General features: G+C 30.5%; 2 protein-coding genes across 2 annotated transcripts; both read left to right on the top strand.

The window, feature by feature from the left end:
- Positions 1-7485: 7485 nt before the first annotated feature.
- On the top strand, positions 7486-9643 carry LOC119674856 (general transcription factor IIE subunit 2-like). Its single transcript, XM_038086012.1, has 7 exons — positions 7486-7544; positions 7600-7674; positions 7823-7973; positions 8029-8322; positions 8397-8484; positions 9118-9270; positions 9390-9643. Exons 1-7 carry the CDS (start codon positions 7486-7488, stop codon positions 9419-9421), a joined length of 852 nt encoding a protein of 283 aa, XP_037941940.1. The 3' UTR covers positions 9422-9643.
- A 6579-nt stretch (positions 9644-16222) lies between these two features.
- Positions 16223-16940, top strand: LOC119684799. Its single transcript, XM_038098924.1, has 2 exons — positions 16223-16674; positions 16783-16940. The coding sequence occupies exons 1-2, from the start codon at positions 16314-16316 to the stop codon at positions 16803-16805; spliced, it is 384 nt and encodes a 127-aa protein (XP_037954852.1). The 5' UTR covers positions 16223-16313; the 3' UTR covers positions 16806-16940.
- Positions 16941-17298: the final 358 nt, after the last annotated feature.

Below are 17298 nucleotides of genomic sequence, written 5' to 3'. Positions count from 1 at the left end.
TCACAATAGAGTCTTGCGAAATTATTGCATTCGCAAATGCAATAGGCGTTTGATATTTTGTAAGAAATACTGATTTTGCAAGATCGTGAATTACCATATTTTCTAGCCAATAGTAATCTAAGTAATTATTCTTTTCTTCCTATACACTGATCAGAAACTAAGAAGGTTTTTGATATTTATGTAAGGTGATAAAAATTGTAATTATTACCCAATTATTTTCATTGTTTATTACAAATATATATTTCAACATATTTTTCAAAATCTATTTTTAAAGTCTTTTCTAATTGAATTGCAAAGACTCATTAATATTTCAGTTCAAGTGTAAACAATTTTCATTTCATTTGTTTTAAATGTTATCTCTTCAACGCAAAAGCAATATTTCTAATTGGAAATTCAATGTACGTCTTCTAATGACTTCAATTGTTTGCAATTTTTCACTTCCTTCACTTCCAGTCTTTGAAAAATATAATTTGTGTAATAATTTTTTTTATTTGCTCAATTTAACAACACAACGGTAAAGTTTTGAATAAACTTTTCCGAGCACTAACCAACTCGATCCGAATTGCATTATTGATAATTGCCAGTTATTAAGCCACAACTACTGGTCTTTTTGTACAAATCGTGCTATAAACATTCATGTATATGCTGCACAACAGCACGCACATATCGTTCGCAAATTTATTATCTGTCTGTTTGCACGCCAGTCCATTGGTTTCGGTTTTTGCTCCTTTTACATCAAAACGCTACACAAAAGTATAGTATTTGTGTTGAATTCTGAACTGAGTTAATTTGCTTATCAAGAACACTTAAGATATCCAACGTCAACTTGACGTCTCCTTGACAGATGACGTTTGAAGTTGTGGATTTGTTTGAATATAACAAATCGTTGCATTTTATACGATTGACTGTCTATCTGCATGTAGGTATGTAAGTATGTAAGTATGTAAGTATGAATGTTAGTATGTATGTATCTACGTATGAATGAATGATTAAATGTTGAATTGAACATCTGGTGTTATAACCATTTGAGCGAATACCATGAAATTTTCAAACTATGCAAAGTTTTATTTTAATTTCCAGTAAACAAGCAGGACGGACTGGCGAATCGAGAGAGACACACAGACGAACCCTCACACAGAGGAATACGTATGCATGCATATGGAGCAACAACCTAACACGTGAAAAAGCTGGCAACACCCTGAGTTGTGCGTTTATGTTCTGGTTTAGACTCTGCGATTCTAACACCGTTCGATGGTTGATTCATTTTTCACTGTCTGATGACGACGTGTGCTTGGAGTTGTTGACTGAAGGTGTGATTTGATTGCCTCCACTCGTACTTGTACTTCTTGTGTTTATACTTGTTCTAGTCGCTAACAACGAATGTGAAAATCTTGAGTGACTAAGTAATTTGAATTTGATTTTGTTGGATTTTTTACTAAAACCAAAAGTCTTTTCACATTACAAAGCGAAATGAGTGTTCCACTTGTACTTTTTGGAACTGTGTAGGTTGAGTTTGTTTGATGTAGTTTATTTGTTTCTGGGTTGAATTAGCGCTGTTGACACACCTTATTTACTTGGGGAAAACTTAATTGAGGTTTTCGTTTGATAATTATAAAGCAAATGAAGATATAAGTGCGCTAAGTTAAATGTAAATATGTGGTAATTTTGTTAATGCCCAAGTAAAGAGGTAATGAAGAAGAACTCTAAACTGTTGCAACTCAACAAAGCAACTGAATTACACATGCCCGTTGCCCCTATGATTTCAAATAAATAAGCGTTGGCACTCAATAGCCGGCTCACAGCTTTCAAAGTTGCACTTCCTTTGTTGACACTGAACTTTAAATCCATCGCTTGTGGTACTAAGCAAGGAAGTAATATACGTATGCTGTTCATAAGTGAATAAGCATTTATCATGTGCCTCCTTCAGAAAATCCTACGCACTTCATTATTCGCATAGAGATTTTCTTTACTTTTTTTTCAAAACAGCACATTGCTGCATCACCGTAGAATAAGTGTCTGGTGCTGCCACATGTTGCAACACACAAAAGATTCTAAATCTGTGTACACATCACTTGTTGAGTGTCAAATGCAAGATAAGCCATCACATTTTGCAAATTTCTTGATTAATTCAGGCAGGATAACACTCAATGGAACACATTTGCGCTTAACCATAGCAATTCAGTAGTGCAACTTAACGCGATGAAAGAATATTGGTGCTTATAATTGATATTAGTAATTCGATCCATATTTTTATTAGATGTTTATTTCACAATAACAATTCCAATTTGCCTTCTAAATACATACTCCCATTAATCAAGCAGAAATGCTCGCTCTCTTGCGAAGTATGGAACTAATTACTGAATTTAAATGGAAAGGTAAGATTAAAGTGGTTCTAAGTGACAGACAAGCTGCGCTCAAAGCTCTACATGAATGTAAATTAAGATTAAACTATATCAGCTTATCAGAACGACTGCCAGCCCATTCTAACATACCAAAAAATAAAACAGCAGACGAACTCTCAAGAACCGTTTCTTATACAGTATCTTGTAGAAGGCAACCTTTTTTCAGCTTGCCTAAAACTCTTCTAAGACTATCTACTGAAGGTAGAATCCCATCTGATTCAAATAATAATTTACAAAACTGCGATCACAACAGGCGCACCAAATTGTTTCAACCTGAAATACAGAAAGCACAGGTCAAAAAAAGTTTTTTTGTGACTCCCTTTCGCATGGACTATAGTCTACTAATTCGTGCTGTAATTGATCACTGACACCAAGTATCTATTTCGTATGAGACACTCTGATTACAGCTTATGTTCACTTTATTAGAAAGACGATGACACCGTTGAATAATTTTCTATGTTTTTGTGCCCCTCTTTCTAACTTAAAATTTTGGAATCAAGCCATGTAAGTTCTCCGCTTTCGTAAAAGGTGCGGAAAATTATTTGAAATATGAGAATCAGCTTCATAGCATATATCATGTCTCTTGTGAAATTGTAAATGATATACATTAGATGATAGATGATAGGATTAGATGATAGGATTAGATGATAGGATATATGGGGACATTTAAAGAATCTGTTTTGCACACGCAAATAAAATATACAGTATTACAGAATACTAATTAGATTCACTCTATCTATGGATGTAAAATCTGAACACATAAAAGTATTGTCTTCAAAGCTTTTATTTTTATATAATAATGAAGATTCTAAAACTCACAAATTAGTCTGTTAGAAATTTCCCACAAATTTTTGCGTAACGACGTTGAGCAGCTATGCGATGTCTCCACTTTTCAGCATTCAGGCTCCATACCTATTCCAAAACATATAAAATGACTACGCATCATATGACTGAACTGCTTAGTAAATCACTATCAATGCTTTTTGATAGGATTTTTTTAAGATTCCCCATTGGGAAAGAAAGAAAAGTACTATTAAAAAACCTGAATACGAAAGATGCTGGAGAGAAAGCGAGTAATCATGTAGAAAAAAATGAAAAATTAAAATTTTTAGTTTGACAGGCACGAGTTCTAAGCCTGGCACTTGCAGTCCGAACAAATTATATATGGACTATAAACTAATTAAATAAAATTCGATTATTTTCAAAGACCACTGATGAAGAGTACTTGGCAATACTCGAAACAGCGTTGTATGGTCAGCCAAATTTCAATAAATTAAAAATAAAAAATTTTTGTCTTTGTCCTTTCTTTGCTATTCGAATCCGTCTAACTTTAAAATTTTTAGTTTGAACTAAAAAAGAATCTTTTTATTTTTTGGAATGTCCATCAGAAAAAGAAGAATAGCACTATCAAAAAACTAAACAAAACTAAACTGCCAGAGAAAAAAAGAGCGATGACTTAAAGAAAAATGAAAACTAAAAATTGGATTAAATTAAAAAAGAATCTATTTGTTTGGAACACCCATCAGAAGAGGAACTTTTCTTAATAAAAAGAAGAAAACAAAAAAGTTTTAGCCCCCAAAATCTAAATAAGCGAGTTGTCAGAGAGAAAAAGAGCGATGAGTTAGAGAAAGATGAAAACTAAAAATTGGATTAAATTAAAAAAGAATCAATTTGTTTGGAATACCCATTAGGAAAAAAACTGCTCAACTTTCTAAAAGGAAGAAAATAAAAAAGCTTCAGCCCTCAAAAACTAAACAAAAGAGCAGCCAGAGAGAAAAATTGCGATGATTCAAAGAATGATGAAAACTAAAAATTGGGTTAAATTAAAAAAGAATCTATATGTTTGAAATGCCTATCAAGAAAATAACTGATCTACTTTCTAAAAAAAAGAAAACAAAGAAGTTTAAGCCCCCAAAAACTAAACAAGAGAGTTGTCAGAGAGTAAAAGAGCGATGACTAAGAGAAAGATAAAAGATGTTTATCTATTATCTGCCATTTTGAACAACAAAAGAATAATTTGGATAATTAAAAAAGTCAAAAGAATTTTATTGTAGGTAACCTCATTTAACAAGACAAATCGGTAGCAATCCAAATGGCCGAAAGAACCTCCTAGAAGAACCTCCAATAAACTGTGCAGTAGTAGGTTCTTTATTGATAATCCCTTCAATCATGATTTCAATAACTAAGCAAAATTTATATCTAGATGAAAGGTTAGTTGAAAAAATCTCTTTTTTTTCTTTTAACATAATTAATGATTTTGATTTAATTTTCTGTTATTTAATTTAATATTTCTAGTTTATAAATAAAAATTTATATCAATTGAAAAAATTGCATATCGCAGTCGACAATCAAATTCACTTTAGGTGCACTTCAGATCTACTTGAAAATAGTTGTGGCTACTTAAGCAAACATTTGGTAGGTTTTCTTGATTATGAAACCATCTAATTAAAGTAATCAGCATGAATTTTTTGATTAATATATAATTTATTATTCATTATGAAATTCAAATCATAAAAGTGATCATTTCAAGAGTGAGTCTTGTCACAGGCAAGTAAAAAATATATTAAATATATTTGAAAATATTTTTTTAAATATTTTTTCAACTATTTTTTTTATCTTTATTGTTCATTTTGATTATTAATATATGACAATATTTCACAGCATTTATCTCAGCAGTTTATATCAAATTACATGTTTAAAATTTATGTAATTTTTAATGATAGTTGTAGGTGTTGTGGTTATCAAATATAAATAATGTAACAAATTATTCAACATGGACATTAACGTTGGCCGCAATTATCTCGTTTTGGCTTCGAGCCTTTTAAGAAGGAAATTAATAAGTTGTCATGGAGCGATTAGCATTTTTCACTACAGATCTTATCTACAAAAAATGCAAAATGCGAAACTCCAACAAGTATTGTCTACACAAAGCAATGCATATGCATTGAATAAAAAATTTCAAAAAAAACCTTAAAAAAGTATTTATGAAGTATAAAAAATATCCAAAAAAGTTGTATGTATAGTCTAGGGTTTCTATATAAACGACAAGCTAACAGATGACTTTACGTTTCTTATGAAATTGCTTCATTTGTATATTTAAATTTTTTACAATACGCGATTTTTGCAAAACAAAATGCAGTTTAATCTGAAAATTCAGACACATTTTTTTTCTATTGTTTCGAGAAACTTAATTCAAGATGGATTTACGAGTAATCCTCTTTTTACATAAACGGTTTTCTATACTCTTTAGAATCTTATGAGCACAGGATTGTCATAATATTTATAATGCAGTATAGAAGATGCAACTATGCTCTGTCAAAATTAAGAAACTAAAAAAGATGACAGAAAATGACAGAAACCTATATATAATTTTGCATGTATTTATGATGAGCATGAAGAGACAAATACACATATATCTTGCTAACCAAATACACTCTGTCAAAAGGAAAGCACTGGAAAAAGAAGATAGAACACGTTAGAGACCAAGCAATCCACTGGAAAAAGGAAAAGCACTGGAAAAACAAGATAGAACACATTAGATACCAAGTAATCCAAATAGATGTCTTTATATATAATTTTAATTTACATGAAGAGAGAAGTCCATCTATTGATATTTACCTTAACAAAGCTAAATTATGAAAACTTTGCGCAAAGACATTTTATTAATCAAGTCATAAATAGGCTTTTTATATACAGCCTATAAAAGATAACCTCACAAAATAATCCTGTTTATATATTATTAGATCTAATATAAAAACTATTCTTAAATTACTACAAAACTTTAATAAGCACTTATTAAATAATTAAGCTCTATCTCAAGCTTTACCTATGTAGAGAGCCACTCGTTTTATATTACACCTTACACAAGACCTTCAAAAATATCTTTGCCCCAATTACGATACTTAAATACATAGAAGTTCCCTTTTCAATCAAGAAATGTTTACAATATTTTCATTTGATTCTACAAGAAATAAGCAGGATATATGATATATAGAATATAAGCAGATATTTTTAGCTCAAAGAACTTCATTTTTACTAAGATCTCCATTTTGAATAATTAATTTAATAGGTCATTTAATAAAACTAGTTTACAACCAAAAATTTCCAAAAACGAGACCAACATTATCTATAGTAAAATTTTCCATAGAACTCGAAAATCACAATTTTTTTTTGTTTTATTTTTGTGTACAGTTTACCCATTATTGTGAACGGTACCCAAAAAAAAAAAATAAATACAAATCTCGTCTTTGGAAAAAAAATTTTTAATTATTTGTGAAGTAGTTTAATTTTTAGAGCAACCTTGCTTCAAATCATTAAACCTAATTTAAAACAAAAAAAAATTACTTATGTCTGAAACTGTTCAAGTCATAATCTCAACTAATAAATTTCCCTTTGTCACAATTACTCCGTCAAGTTAACTGATTTAAATCAGACTTCTGTGTGAAAACCCCAGTTTCAGAATGTTCTCCGGAATTCCTTAATTGCGCTCAGTCTCCATAACTCCAAAAACTAACAGGTCAATTAAACAAGAAGTACAAATAAAAAGTTAAAGAAGAAATTAAGATACCGAAATACTCTATAAACTTAACATGAAAGGACAAGTACCTAAATATGAACGATAAAACGCAACTATAAACTCATCTATTGTGAATTATTTTTGGAAACACATGCAAATTATGTCCACTGATTATTTATTATTGGTAATTAACTCATGAAGAAGGTCTTTCAAATATGTGTACTTGACACGCTTCAAAAAAAAGTATTTACCAATACTTTGAGTATTGTCGCTCGAAATACGGCCTATTTTATATTGTGGTTTTCCAAAATGCATAAAATTTATTAAACCAATCTTTATTTGGAAATATTTAAAAACAAAATATGTCAGACAAGCCATTAAGAAGACGCAAGCCAGTTATAGATTCATAGTTGCTGCTTGCACCAAAACTTTTAATTATCATGTAAAAAATAGCTATTGTGAACAGCCATTGTGTACACCTATTGTGAACAGCTGCTGTGTGTTGCATTGTCATAATGCTTCTCGACGACTGACATTTCACAATAAAACAGTAAAAAACTTACGAAGATGGATAAGTCGGCTTGTTCAAAAGATTTTAAAGAATTTGCAGTTTCTGTTTTACCAATGTATGTAAATTCGTGAATATTATATTATTATAATACATGTTTTTATTAAATATAGAGTTGGAAAGCAATCTAACGCTGGTAGTAAGAAGAAATATGGTTTCTCTAACGGTCACCCACTGGAGACCAATAAGTACGTATTTCTATAATATATCTATAATTTTAAAACCATATTCTTTGCATTGCACAATTTCAAGAAAAAATAAAATACAGTTTAATATAATATAATATTTATGGTGTTTATTTAAATATAATTTATTTTCCAAAATACACGAATCTAGAAGCTTCACTTCCAAGTTTCGATTTGGTGTGCTTACCACTATAGTTAAACACATGCAGGTACGCTATAAAAGTGGTAATGATCTAAAATTGAGTTTAGATGAAATTTTGAACGAAACCGGTCAACAAAATATTGACGATTCTATTAAGAAGGTAAAAACTTTTAAAATGCATATCGGTAAATGCTTATATATTATTTCTTATGCAGTGGTTAGCATATGAGGCACTCGTAGATAACCCCAAGATTGACACAAGCGCTGATAAAAAGAAGTTTTCCTTTAAGCCAATTTACAAAGTTCAAGATGGCAAGTCCCTCATGCGCTTATTAAGGCGCAATCATATTAAAGGCCTGGGTGGGGTGCTTCTCGAGGAGATCGAAGAGTCACTGCAAAACGTTGACAAGGTTTTGAGAGCCTATGCTAAAAACATTATTATAGTTACTCGACCCGGCGATAAGAAAAAAATACTTTTCTACAATGATCACTTCGCTGATGATATGCATGCAAGTATTTTTGTGTTTTATCAAAAATCAATATTATAAATATATAATTTATGTATTTGTTTAACTTTAAAAAGGTTGACGAAAGTATTCAGAAGATGTGGCGATCCATTGATGTAGATAGCGTAGAAGACTTAAAAATTGATAACCACTTAAAGGAGGCGGGTGAGCACTTACAGACCGAAAAGTTTTCGGAAATTCTCATTTAAAATTCGCGCGCTGTATATTTTCCGATATTTTAAGTTTATGTAGTTTGGCAGCACTGTCCTTAATTACTATGCCAAAAATGAGCGCGATCTGTCAGACAGTTCGTTTACGGCAGCTGTTGAAACCAGTTCACCTCAGTAGGGCGTTGCGAAAAAAACAATGGAAAAAAATATTGAACAAAGAGTTTGCATCAAATTTTGTGTTTCGAACGAAATTTCGTGTGCAGAATCGTTGCGAATGCTACAAAAGGCTTATGGGGAATCAGTTTTATCGAAAACTCAAGTTTATGAGTGGTACAAAGCCTTCCAGGACGGTCGTACGACCGTCGAAGACATTTCGCAACGCACTACTGAGGTGAACTGGTTTCAACAGCTGCCGTAAACGAACTGTCTGACAGATCGAGCTCATTTTTGGCATAGTAATTAAGGACAGTGCTGCCAAACTACATAAACTTAAAATATCGAAAAATATACAGCGCGCGAATTTTAAATGAGAATTTCCGAAAACTTTTCAGTCTTAATGTACATATATACATCTTATATATTATAATCAGTTTCTTGTATAATACTAATTACTTGTATCACTTCACAGGTATTTCTTGTTTAAAAGGTTCAACCCCAATCAAGCCTGTAGAATTGAAAAGAAAAGCACCTGCCAAAGCATATCAGCTGAAGAAACGAGTTGATAACGAACATGTCCAAGATATTTTAGAAACATATGAAGACCAAACTGTTGACCAGAAAGGTATAGTGCTATTTTAATCGATATTATTACACATGAATCGATATTATTATTGAACTTAATGCTCTTTTTATAAATAATAATTTGAATAAAGTAATCATTAGATGTCGTTTGTCTTTCAGAAATGGAATTGGGAAACATTCACATAGCTTAATTTCAAATTTACTTACATAACAAATAAAACTAATTAGCTGAACAGAAGAACATAGAAAAGTATTTATAACAATAATCTCTTAATAATCTTAATTATACTTGTACCGAAATAAACTTATTTGAAATCCTATGAAAATCAAACAATGAGGGTTTCATCCGCTGGATATATGGAATTTAATACAATAATTATAAAAATGTTTGTTTTTGTATAAAATTGTTTAAATTAAAGCAAAATAAATAATTAACAAAGTGAAAGTTAATAAATAATATAGGATGGGTGTGATCTCAATTATAAATCTCTTATTTAAATATATAAATAGAACGAACCACTGAATAGTGGAAAGTAGAAGTACATACATCGAATATCCCGATGATAATGAGTTAGCTTATATTTATTTACTTATCGAAATCTATCAGTAAATGTTACCATGATCGTTATATGGAAGGTTCACATGACATTTATTTGTAGCAATAAATTTTTAAATCGTGATATCTGAGATGCAGTATAAAAGACGCAATTATGCTCCGTCAAAATCATGGGATCTCTTCAATGATGTTTGGGGCATCTTAAATTCCAAGTTAATAGCATAAGCTGGGATTCTATACTGGTACTTCAACTTCTAATTGTACTTTAGAATTGCCAAAATACACTCAATCCCCATAACTACCAAGTTGATGGAAATAATTACAAATGAAAGTACAATTAAAAAAATTTGAAAAGATGAGGACAAAATATAACAATATCGGATGGGCGTAAAAAAAACATATTTTGTTTTAAAAAGTTGAGTGGTAAACTCAAAATGCAAAATAGAAACAAGCCCGCAATGTAGAAACAAGCCCTGCGTACTAAAATAATTACAGCTTTTAATATGAGTTTTTGCGCAAATGTGCACCCGTATAGCACTAAAATTATTTGAACATGCGTTGTATCTTTAAAAACAATACTATTTGATATAAAGACTAAGTTATGTTAATATACAATTTAAAATAATATAAAATTAAGGTAATGATATATGACTTGAAGCTTGATATATAGAAATTTTATAAATAAGATTATTTAAAAAAAAAAATTATTATTATGAAAATGTTATTAGATACTGATGATGCCTTTGGAGGCATTTCCGTTTGAGTTATGTCACTTAATCAGTGTTCCCAAATCAAGGATTCGAAATAGATGGCCTTTATCTTAACATAGTGTAGAAAATGAAGTATTTAAATTAATTATTAATTTTAATTATTTATTGATAGAAAAAAAATATCTACTACGACATTATAAATTAAAATAAATTAAGTGCATCTGTGATATGTAAGTTTGATACTCACAAATATCATAAGTCTATTTCCATTCTGCAATTGCAATAAAAGAAAATTAAACCTAACATCACTGAGTCAAATATTCTAAGATGTTTAGCATTTGCATGTACCGCACTGTCCCAGCTCCACCACCAGCACTTGGAAGTGATACATAGCAAATCGTGTAAATCTAAATCACCTGCTTCCAAGTTGTAATTTTGTGGACATTTTATATACCAGGCGAGAAGATGCAATTTAAATTCGTTGCTGTACATTGTACGAGTATATTGGCTTGTTGGCGAACCAAAAGTATTACCGAATACCGACCAAATGCCGCACAAGTCATGTCAGCCCACAAATACAATTTCCACAATTTCGAGTTGTTGTAAATTTACGGATGTCAACTGTGCCTTACAATGGAAAGCACCGCAATTACAGTGAACACATTAACTCGAATAGATGGAGGCAACTGCAATAAATACAAATTCGTATCAATGGAGAAAATCGAATCGAATACATAAGTCTAATCAAATGGTGGGCAGAAATAGGAATTAATGGATGAGTACATAAAAATGTATGGAGTCTTGAATTGTACATTATTACCTTAAATATAGTAGATAAAAAGCACTTTTATTTTTAATTTGCCATATATATTAAATCTTTTTTTTTTGCTTCGTGTAGCTTTAATAAATGAAATTAATGTAATTTGTGTTTGGTTTAGCATTTCTGGAACATTTTACACTTGCTGAAATTATTTAACCGGAAATAACATTTTCCATTAACGTCTCAAAATTAACAGAACACAGTAGCATAATCAGGAACAATAAGCTAAGGCATAAGTTACAATGCTTATTATTAGAATAAAAAATTGTACACTGCCACCAATAAGATCTATGGTATTGTGATGTCCCGGAAACGTACCCGGACAAATTACGACAATATACAAATCTAAAAATATCATTTGATTTCACTATACTGTTCAATAAAACTCCTATGTAAGCGCCAGTCTCGGCTTACCGAAATCGCTGGGTACAGGCATAAAATGTGGGTAATTATTTTACTATACATATCACAGAATCAGTTCTATATTCGTAAAAATACTGTGCAGATAACCCGTATATATTAAGGCTATTTACAAACCTAAAAATATCTTTTGGCACTAGTTTACAGATTAATTATCGCTGATCACGAAGGTAATATATAACCAATAAGATATGGATCTAATATATAATAATATATAGTATATATATAATATATAATAATATATAGTATATATATAATATATAATAATATATAGTATATATATAATATATAATAATATATGGACGTAATATATGTAAGTCTCATCTGCTACTAAGCAGAATCGACATCAATGTCTTTGGACAGACCCATTTTCTTAAGGTGATAACGCAGGCGTGGTGACCCGTTAAATACCCCGCTAGCAGCCTCAACTCTGTTTTATTTTGAGGAAGGATACCTTACCGTAACTGTACGGACGAACCCGCTCTATTACTATAATAATACAACGACTATCTGCGAAAAAAAAAAAAAAAAATTCGGTTTTTGTGATGAAATAATATGTTTTTCGATCAAAATTTGGCAGTCCGTGAGATAATAGAGGTCGTGAAAATAGCGTATAATTCAATGGTTTCTGTATTGTGTGGTAAATTATAAAACGGTATCTATTAGTTGAAACGTTTTTATTTTTTTTTGTGGCTAAATGATAGTTACAGAATACTAGGCACTATTTAAATTCAATAAAGATTAGTTTATGTAGTCAATAAAAATTCCTTAAAATAATAGTGAAACCAAGAAGCGAATGAAACATTAAATTACTTATTTTAAATCGATGCAAAAGAAACCCATAATAGATCTATTAAGCAACATAGTTTCAAGGTCAGAAATTTGGCATACATTTTAGATTAACTTGAAACGGCTGAGTTAAAATATACAACCCGGTTAGATGTTGACATAAATAATAAAACAACTGAGCTTCTGACAATAATGGGTTAAATTTTAAAGTATGTGGTTTTAAAGGGTTAATAAAAAACATTCATTTGTAATTTTACGTCTTCAGCAAAGTTACTAACAATAGATAAATAAATATATATCGCAATAATTTATAATTATTGTGTTAACCGGAAAATATATTATATTATATGAAAAGAACAGTACTTCATTAAACACATACATAATTTAGACATAATTATTCAAAATAAAAAATTAGTCATTGCAACTCTGTCTCTTGCAAAAATTCTTAATATGTGAGTAAGACCGCGTGGGATTTTACTTTATGCAGAAACAAAGTATTTTAGCTTCATTGATCTTTCAGTGTACCAGGCAATTTATACATTAATTGCCTCTCCATTATTTTAAACTAATTACCAACTCCGCCTATGTATATCACACTTTTGATATTTTTCAAAGCCTTACAGCGAAAAAAGTTGTACTATTTTAAAAGACTGATATAAATTGCTTTTCAGTTTAATTTTAATTTTATGCAAATTTCAATGAATTTATTGCTTCAAGAATCTAGTTTTACACATATAGAACTAAGCTTAACAGTTCTTTTAAATAAGTAGTTTTAATGTTACGGTTGTTAAACCTGAAGACTAACAGTATTGGATGTCTAAGTGAACATTAAAACAACAAGAATTCTACTAATGTCATGAAGATACTCCGAAAAATAATTCATTTATAAATATCCCAAAAGTTTACTCAAGTAATAACAATTAAATCCAAAATACTCAAATACCATACATTATCACACGTCAGGCCAGTAATAGCATATAGGGATCCTGAGCTCCATCGCAAAAATTAGCACAGAACATCCTGCGACTGAAATAGAGATACTGTAATGCTAACGAGGAGAAAAAACGTTGGATAATATAAATAAACAAATTAATTTTAGTTAAGAAATTCAAACTTGCAAAAATATCGTCTCTCCTGAAACTGCCAGGTAAGGAGAATATCAGAAGACCAGTAGAAAACTTTCGTGCAAGAAGATGGTAAAAAGAGGCAGGGCACCAAAAATCTGGAAAATTTACATTAAAAATGTCTTGTGATCATGACGTGTTAATAAAGAAATTACCCGGGAATCAAGAGAGATGACCCGAAACAAAATGAAGCTTAGAACTAAGAGAAGAACAGTATAAGAATAGATTATTTTTTGAAATATGTAAAATCATTGTACTAGGTGGATTAACAAGTACTTGACATTACACCGCCATAACAAAATCAATTAAAGGTATTTTATATATCTGGGAAGTTTTAAACGACAACTATAAAAGTTACGATTTTCGAGAAATGGATTCTGTGACGACAAGCTTGCACTATGATTAACAACAATAAAATATTAGAAAGCTGAATTTAAACGTGGTCGTACGAATTTTTTTGATAAAGAGAGTCCGGGTTGTTTAAAAGAGGTCACAACTGAAATTGTGTGGTCCACGATATTGTGTTATTAGATCCAAAAGGCAAATTGAATGACGAACATATCATATCAACATGTATCAAATATTTTACATGAATATTTGGGGATGGAAACGCTTTCAGCAAGATGGATGCTAACAATTGACCAAAAGACGACTTCGTCATTTAGAACATTGTTTGGAAATGTTTATACACAATCTAGCTGACTGTTATGCGACGCTTATTCGATAGAATTGACAATTGAAGGAACATGGATTCATTACTTCACACCTGCGGGAAAACAACAACCCAGACAATAGATATAACCCTAGAATAGTTTTAGCTTTCGTATTTCAAGGGGAATAACTTTCATAGACGATTTGGAAAAAGGAAAAACAATAACATCAGATTACTATTGCATATTATTGGATCGATTAAGTGAGGAATTTAAGAAAAAAACAACCAAATTTGTGGAAGAAAAAAATTTTGTTTTAGCAGAAGAACGCATCAATGAAAACCATGACAAAATTAAATGAATTACGGTACATATTGCTTCCTCAACCACCGTATTCTCCAGATTTGGATCCCAGTGAGTAATACCTGTTTCACAAACTTGAAAGGGAAAGAGATTTGTATCAAATGATGAAGTGGAATGGGAAACTGAGGACTTGTTTTGGAGTACTGTATATTTGTAAATCGTATTATTTAAAAGTTAATCAAATGTTTAAAGATCGTAGGACCCAATGTCTCGAATTAAGAAGGTACTTTTTGTGTTTTTATCCTTAAAACGGGTATTTATCAATCCACCAAGTAATGAAGATTTAAGCTTCTTATGAAAATAGACAAAAACAATTTAATAATAAAATAAAAGAGTCAGGGATCTTAAAAATTTATAAAGCAATTCATTTCAATAGAAAACATAGATTTGCAATCAAAAAGTCTCAACAAAGCGAATAAATAGTGTAGTGTTATGTATGATATGACATTCTTGACGATATGACGTCCAGTTTTGCGTCTGACGATTTTGCATAAATGAATCAAAATTATCGTTAAGACACCATCCACCCCTTTTAGATATAAATATTGGACTTCAAGAACCTCCAAATCAACTAAGCAAACTGAATTAAATCATTTTAAGGCGTCCAATTTTATAACATAACATAATACAACTCAGGATTAGCTATATTAGGTGAGCCCATTTAAAGGTTAAACGAGCTTGTTAAATGTACAAACCATTCTCATTCTTAGTTTGGAATTTAAGTAAAAACAACTGGATTATTATTTAGTGATAGCGAACAGCATTAGCTATCATTATAAATTCAATATTATTCTGTGGCTTATTTGTACAGAAGAATGGACAGCTTAACTTCCACAATAAAGGAACACATTATGAATAAATTTGTATATCAACGTTTATTCATGGATTTTCCTGATTAGAAATATGACAATCAATTTGATCATCAGCAGAATTATCGAAATAGATATCAGTTATTCTATAATCCTTATAGGCTTTAATAACTTATATAGGTTTAAACTCTTAAGTCTATTGAAGATGCAAATCTATAGTAAATATATATTTTTAAGACCGTCTTAGCCTTTCCATATCTGGAACACAGCAGCCGACTTCATGTTTTTGAGTTTATATAGTACCACATTTTGTGTTGAACGAGTTTTTGAACGATTACTAGAGTATCTAGAATAAATTAGTATCTAATTTATTCTCTTTAGTTGATTACTCAAATCACTACTCTGAATATATTTAAAAAAAAAAAAATTGTGAATGAATCAGAGTTTCTTAAAATATATTTAGGTAGGTACCAAGAACTTTCCTCGTTAACTGTTTGCCACTACTCCCCTTTTTAGTTCTAGAATTAAAAGCTTTGAGCGTCTCGATACGTTCAACAGAATAGTATTGCTTAGTAATAAATGTCAGAGTTTATGCCTATTAGGAGTAAAAATGTGTGTTTTTGTATGGATGTATGTAAGCTTATCCACACAAAAAATAAAATCTTTGAAATTTAAAAAAAAAAACTAAGTAACATTTGAAATTTCGAATTCAATTATATATCTTTTCTTTCTTCAATTTATAAAGCTGTTGTCATCGTACAATTTATTTTTACCTTACGAAATTGTACGCTTGCGCTTAAAAAAAAATATCTCGAAAATCTGTTCGCCTCATCTTTAAAGAAATGGATTTGGTCACTGACGAGAAAGAACACTGTTCTATAAAACTTCCTGCAGAAGCAATCGAAGCAAAACTTCTTCAAATCAATGATGATATGGACAAAGTTTTGTTTATGGATCCTAAGGTCCGTGCAATGTTTATGCATTCCTTAAGCGTGGAAGAGAAACGTATGGAAAGAATTAAGGTTATGAAAAACGAAGTAGAGGGTATGAAGAAGAGACTGGCACATTTACCCATAAATGTTGACTCTCTTATGCTGATGAAACAGATCGAAGTCTATGTTATGAAACTAACAAAATATGAGCAGAAATGCCGTCACCTTATGGAAGCAACTGCGACTTTTCGTAACAATATGTCAACTAAAGGTGATGTTATTGTAAATAAGTCATACTAGTGACTTTGTTTTAATATTTATTTATTTATTTATTTATTTTAGTAAATAGTTTTAAAAGTTCTATATTCTTTCCCAACAGTTGCAGACTCAAATGATCCATAATCCGGTAACGAAACAAATTATGGACATAACTTATGAAGCTTACTGTAGTCTTAAACGTGAATTAGCTGAATTTACCTATTCTGTTGGCTGAGTGAATAAGTACTATTCGCTTCACAATAAAATTACAAATTGTTATTGTTGTTTTTTTTTTTGGTTATTTAAAAATGAATCGTTTGCAGTCGTCAGCATAACTGTGTCATCTGCAAATGAACCAGTTAGAATTCTTGCCGTCATCGGTTCCTCCTATGTGAAAAGTAAATAAAGGATTGAACCAAGTACAAAGCCTAGTAGGACTCCAAAAGACATTTCATTATCGTTATTGACATAAAAGAGTCTTTTTAATCGATACGATTTTATGAACATATAATAGTTTAGTGCTATTATCCACTATCTAATAATATTATCTTTCCCCTTATCCATAATATGCTTAAAAAAGATATTATAGATTCTTATTAATTAGAACAAATAAATTAATTATAGTCGTTGTTTCTTT

This window comes from Teleopsis dalmanni, chromosome 2 (genome assembly GCF_002237135.1).
Source record: "Teleopsis dalmanni isolate 2A chromosome 2, ASM223713v2, whole genome shotgun sequence".
NCBI classification, from domain to species: domain Eukaryota; kingdom Metazoa; phylum Arthropoda; class Insecta; order Diptera; family Diopsidae; genus Teleopsis; species Teleopsis dalmanni.
Note: the sequence above shows the minus strand (reverse complement) of the source record. Positions and strands in the feature narration are given on the sequence as shown.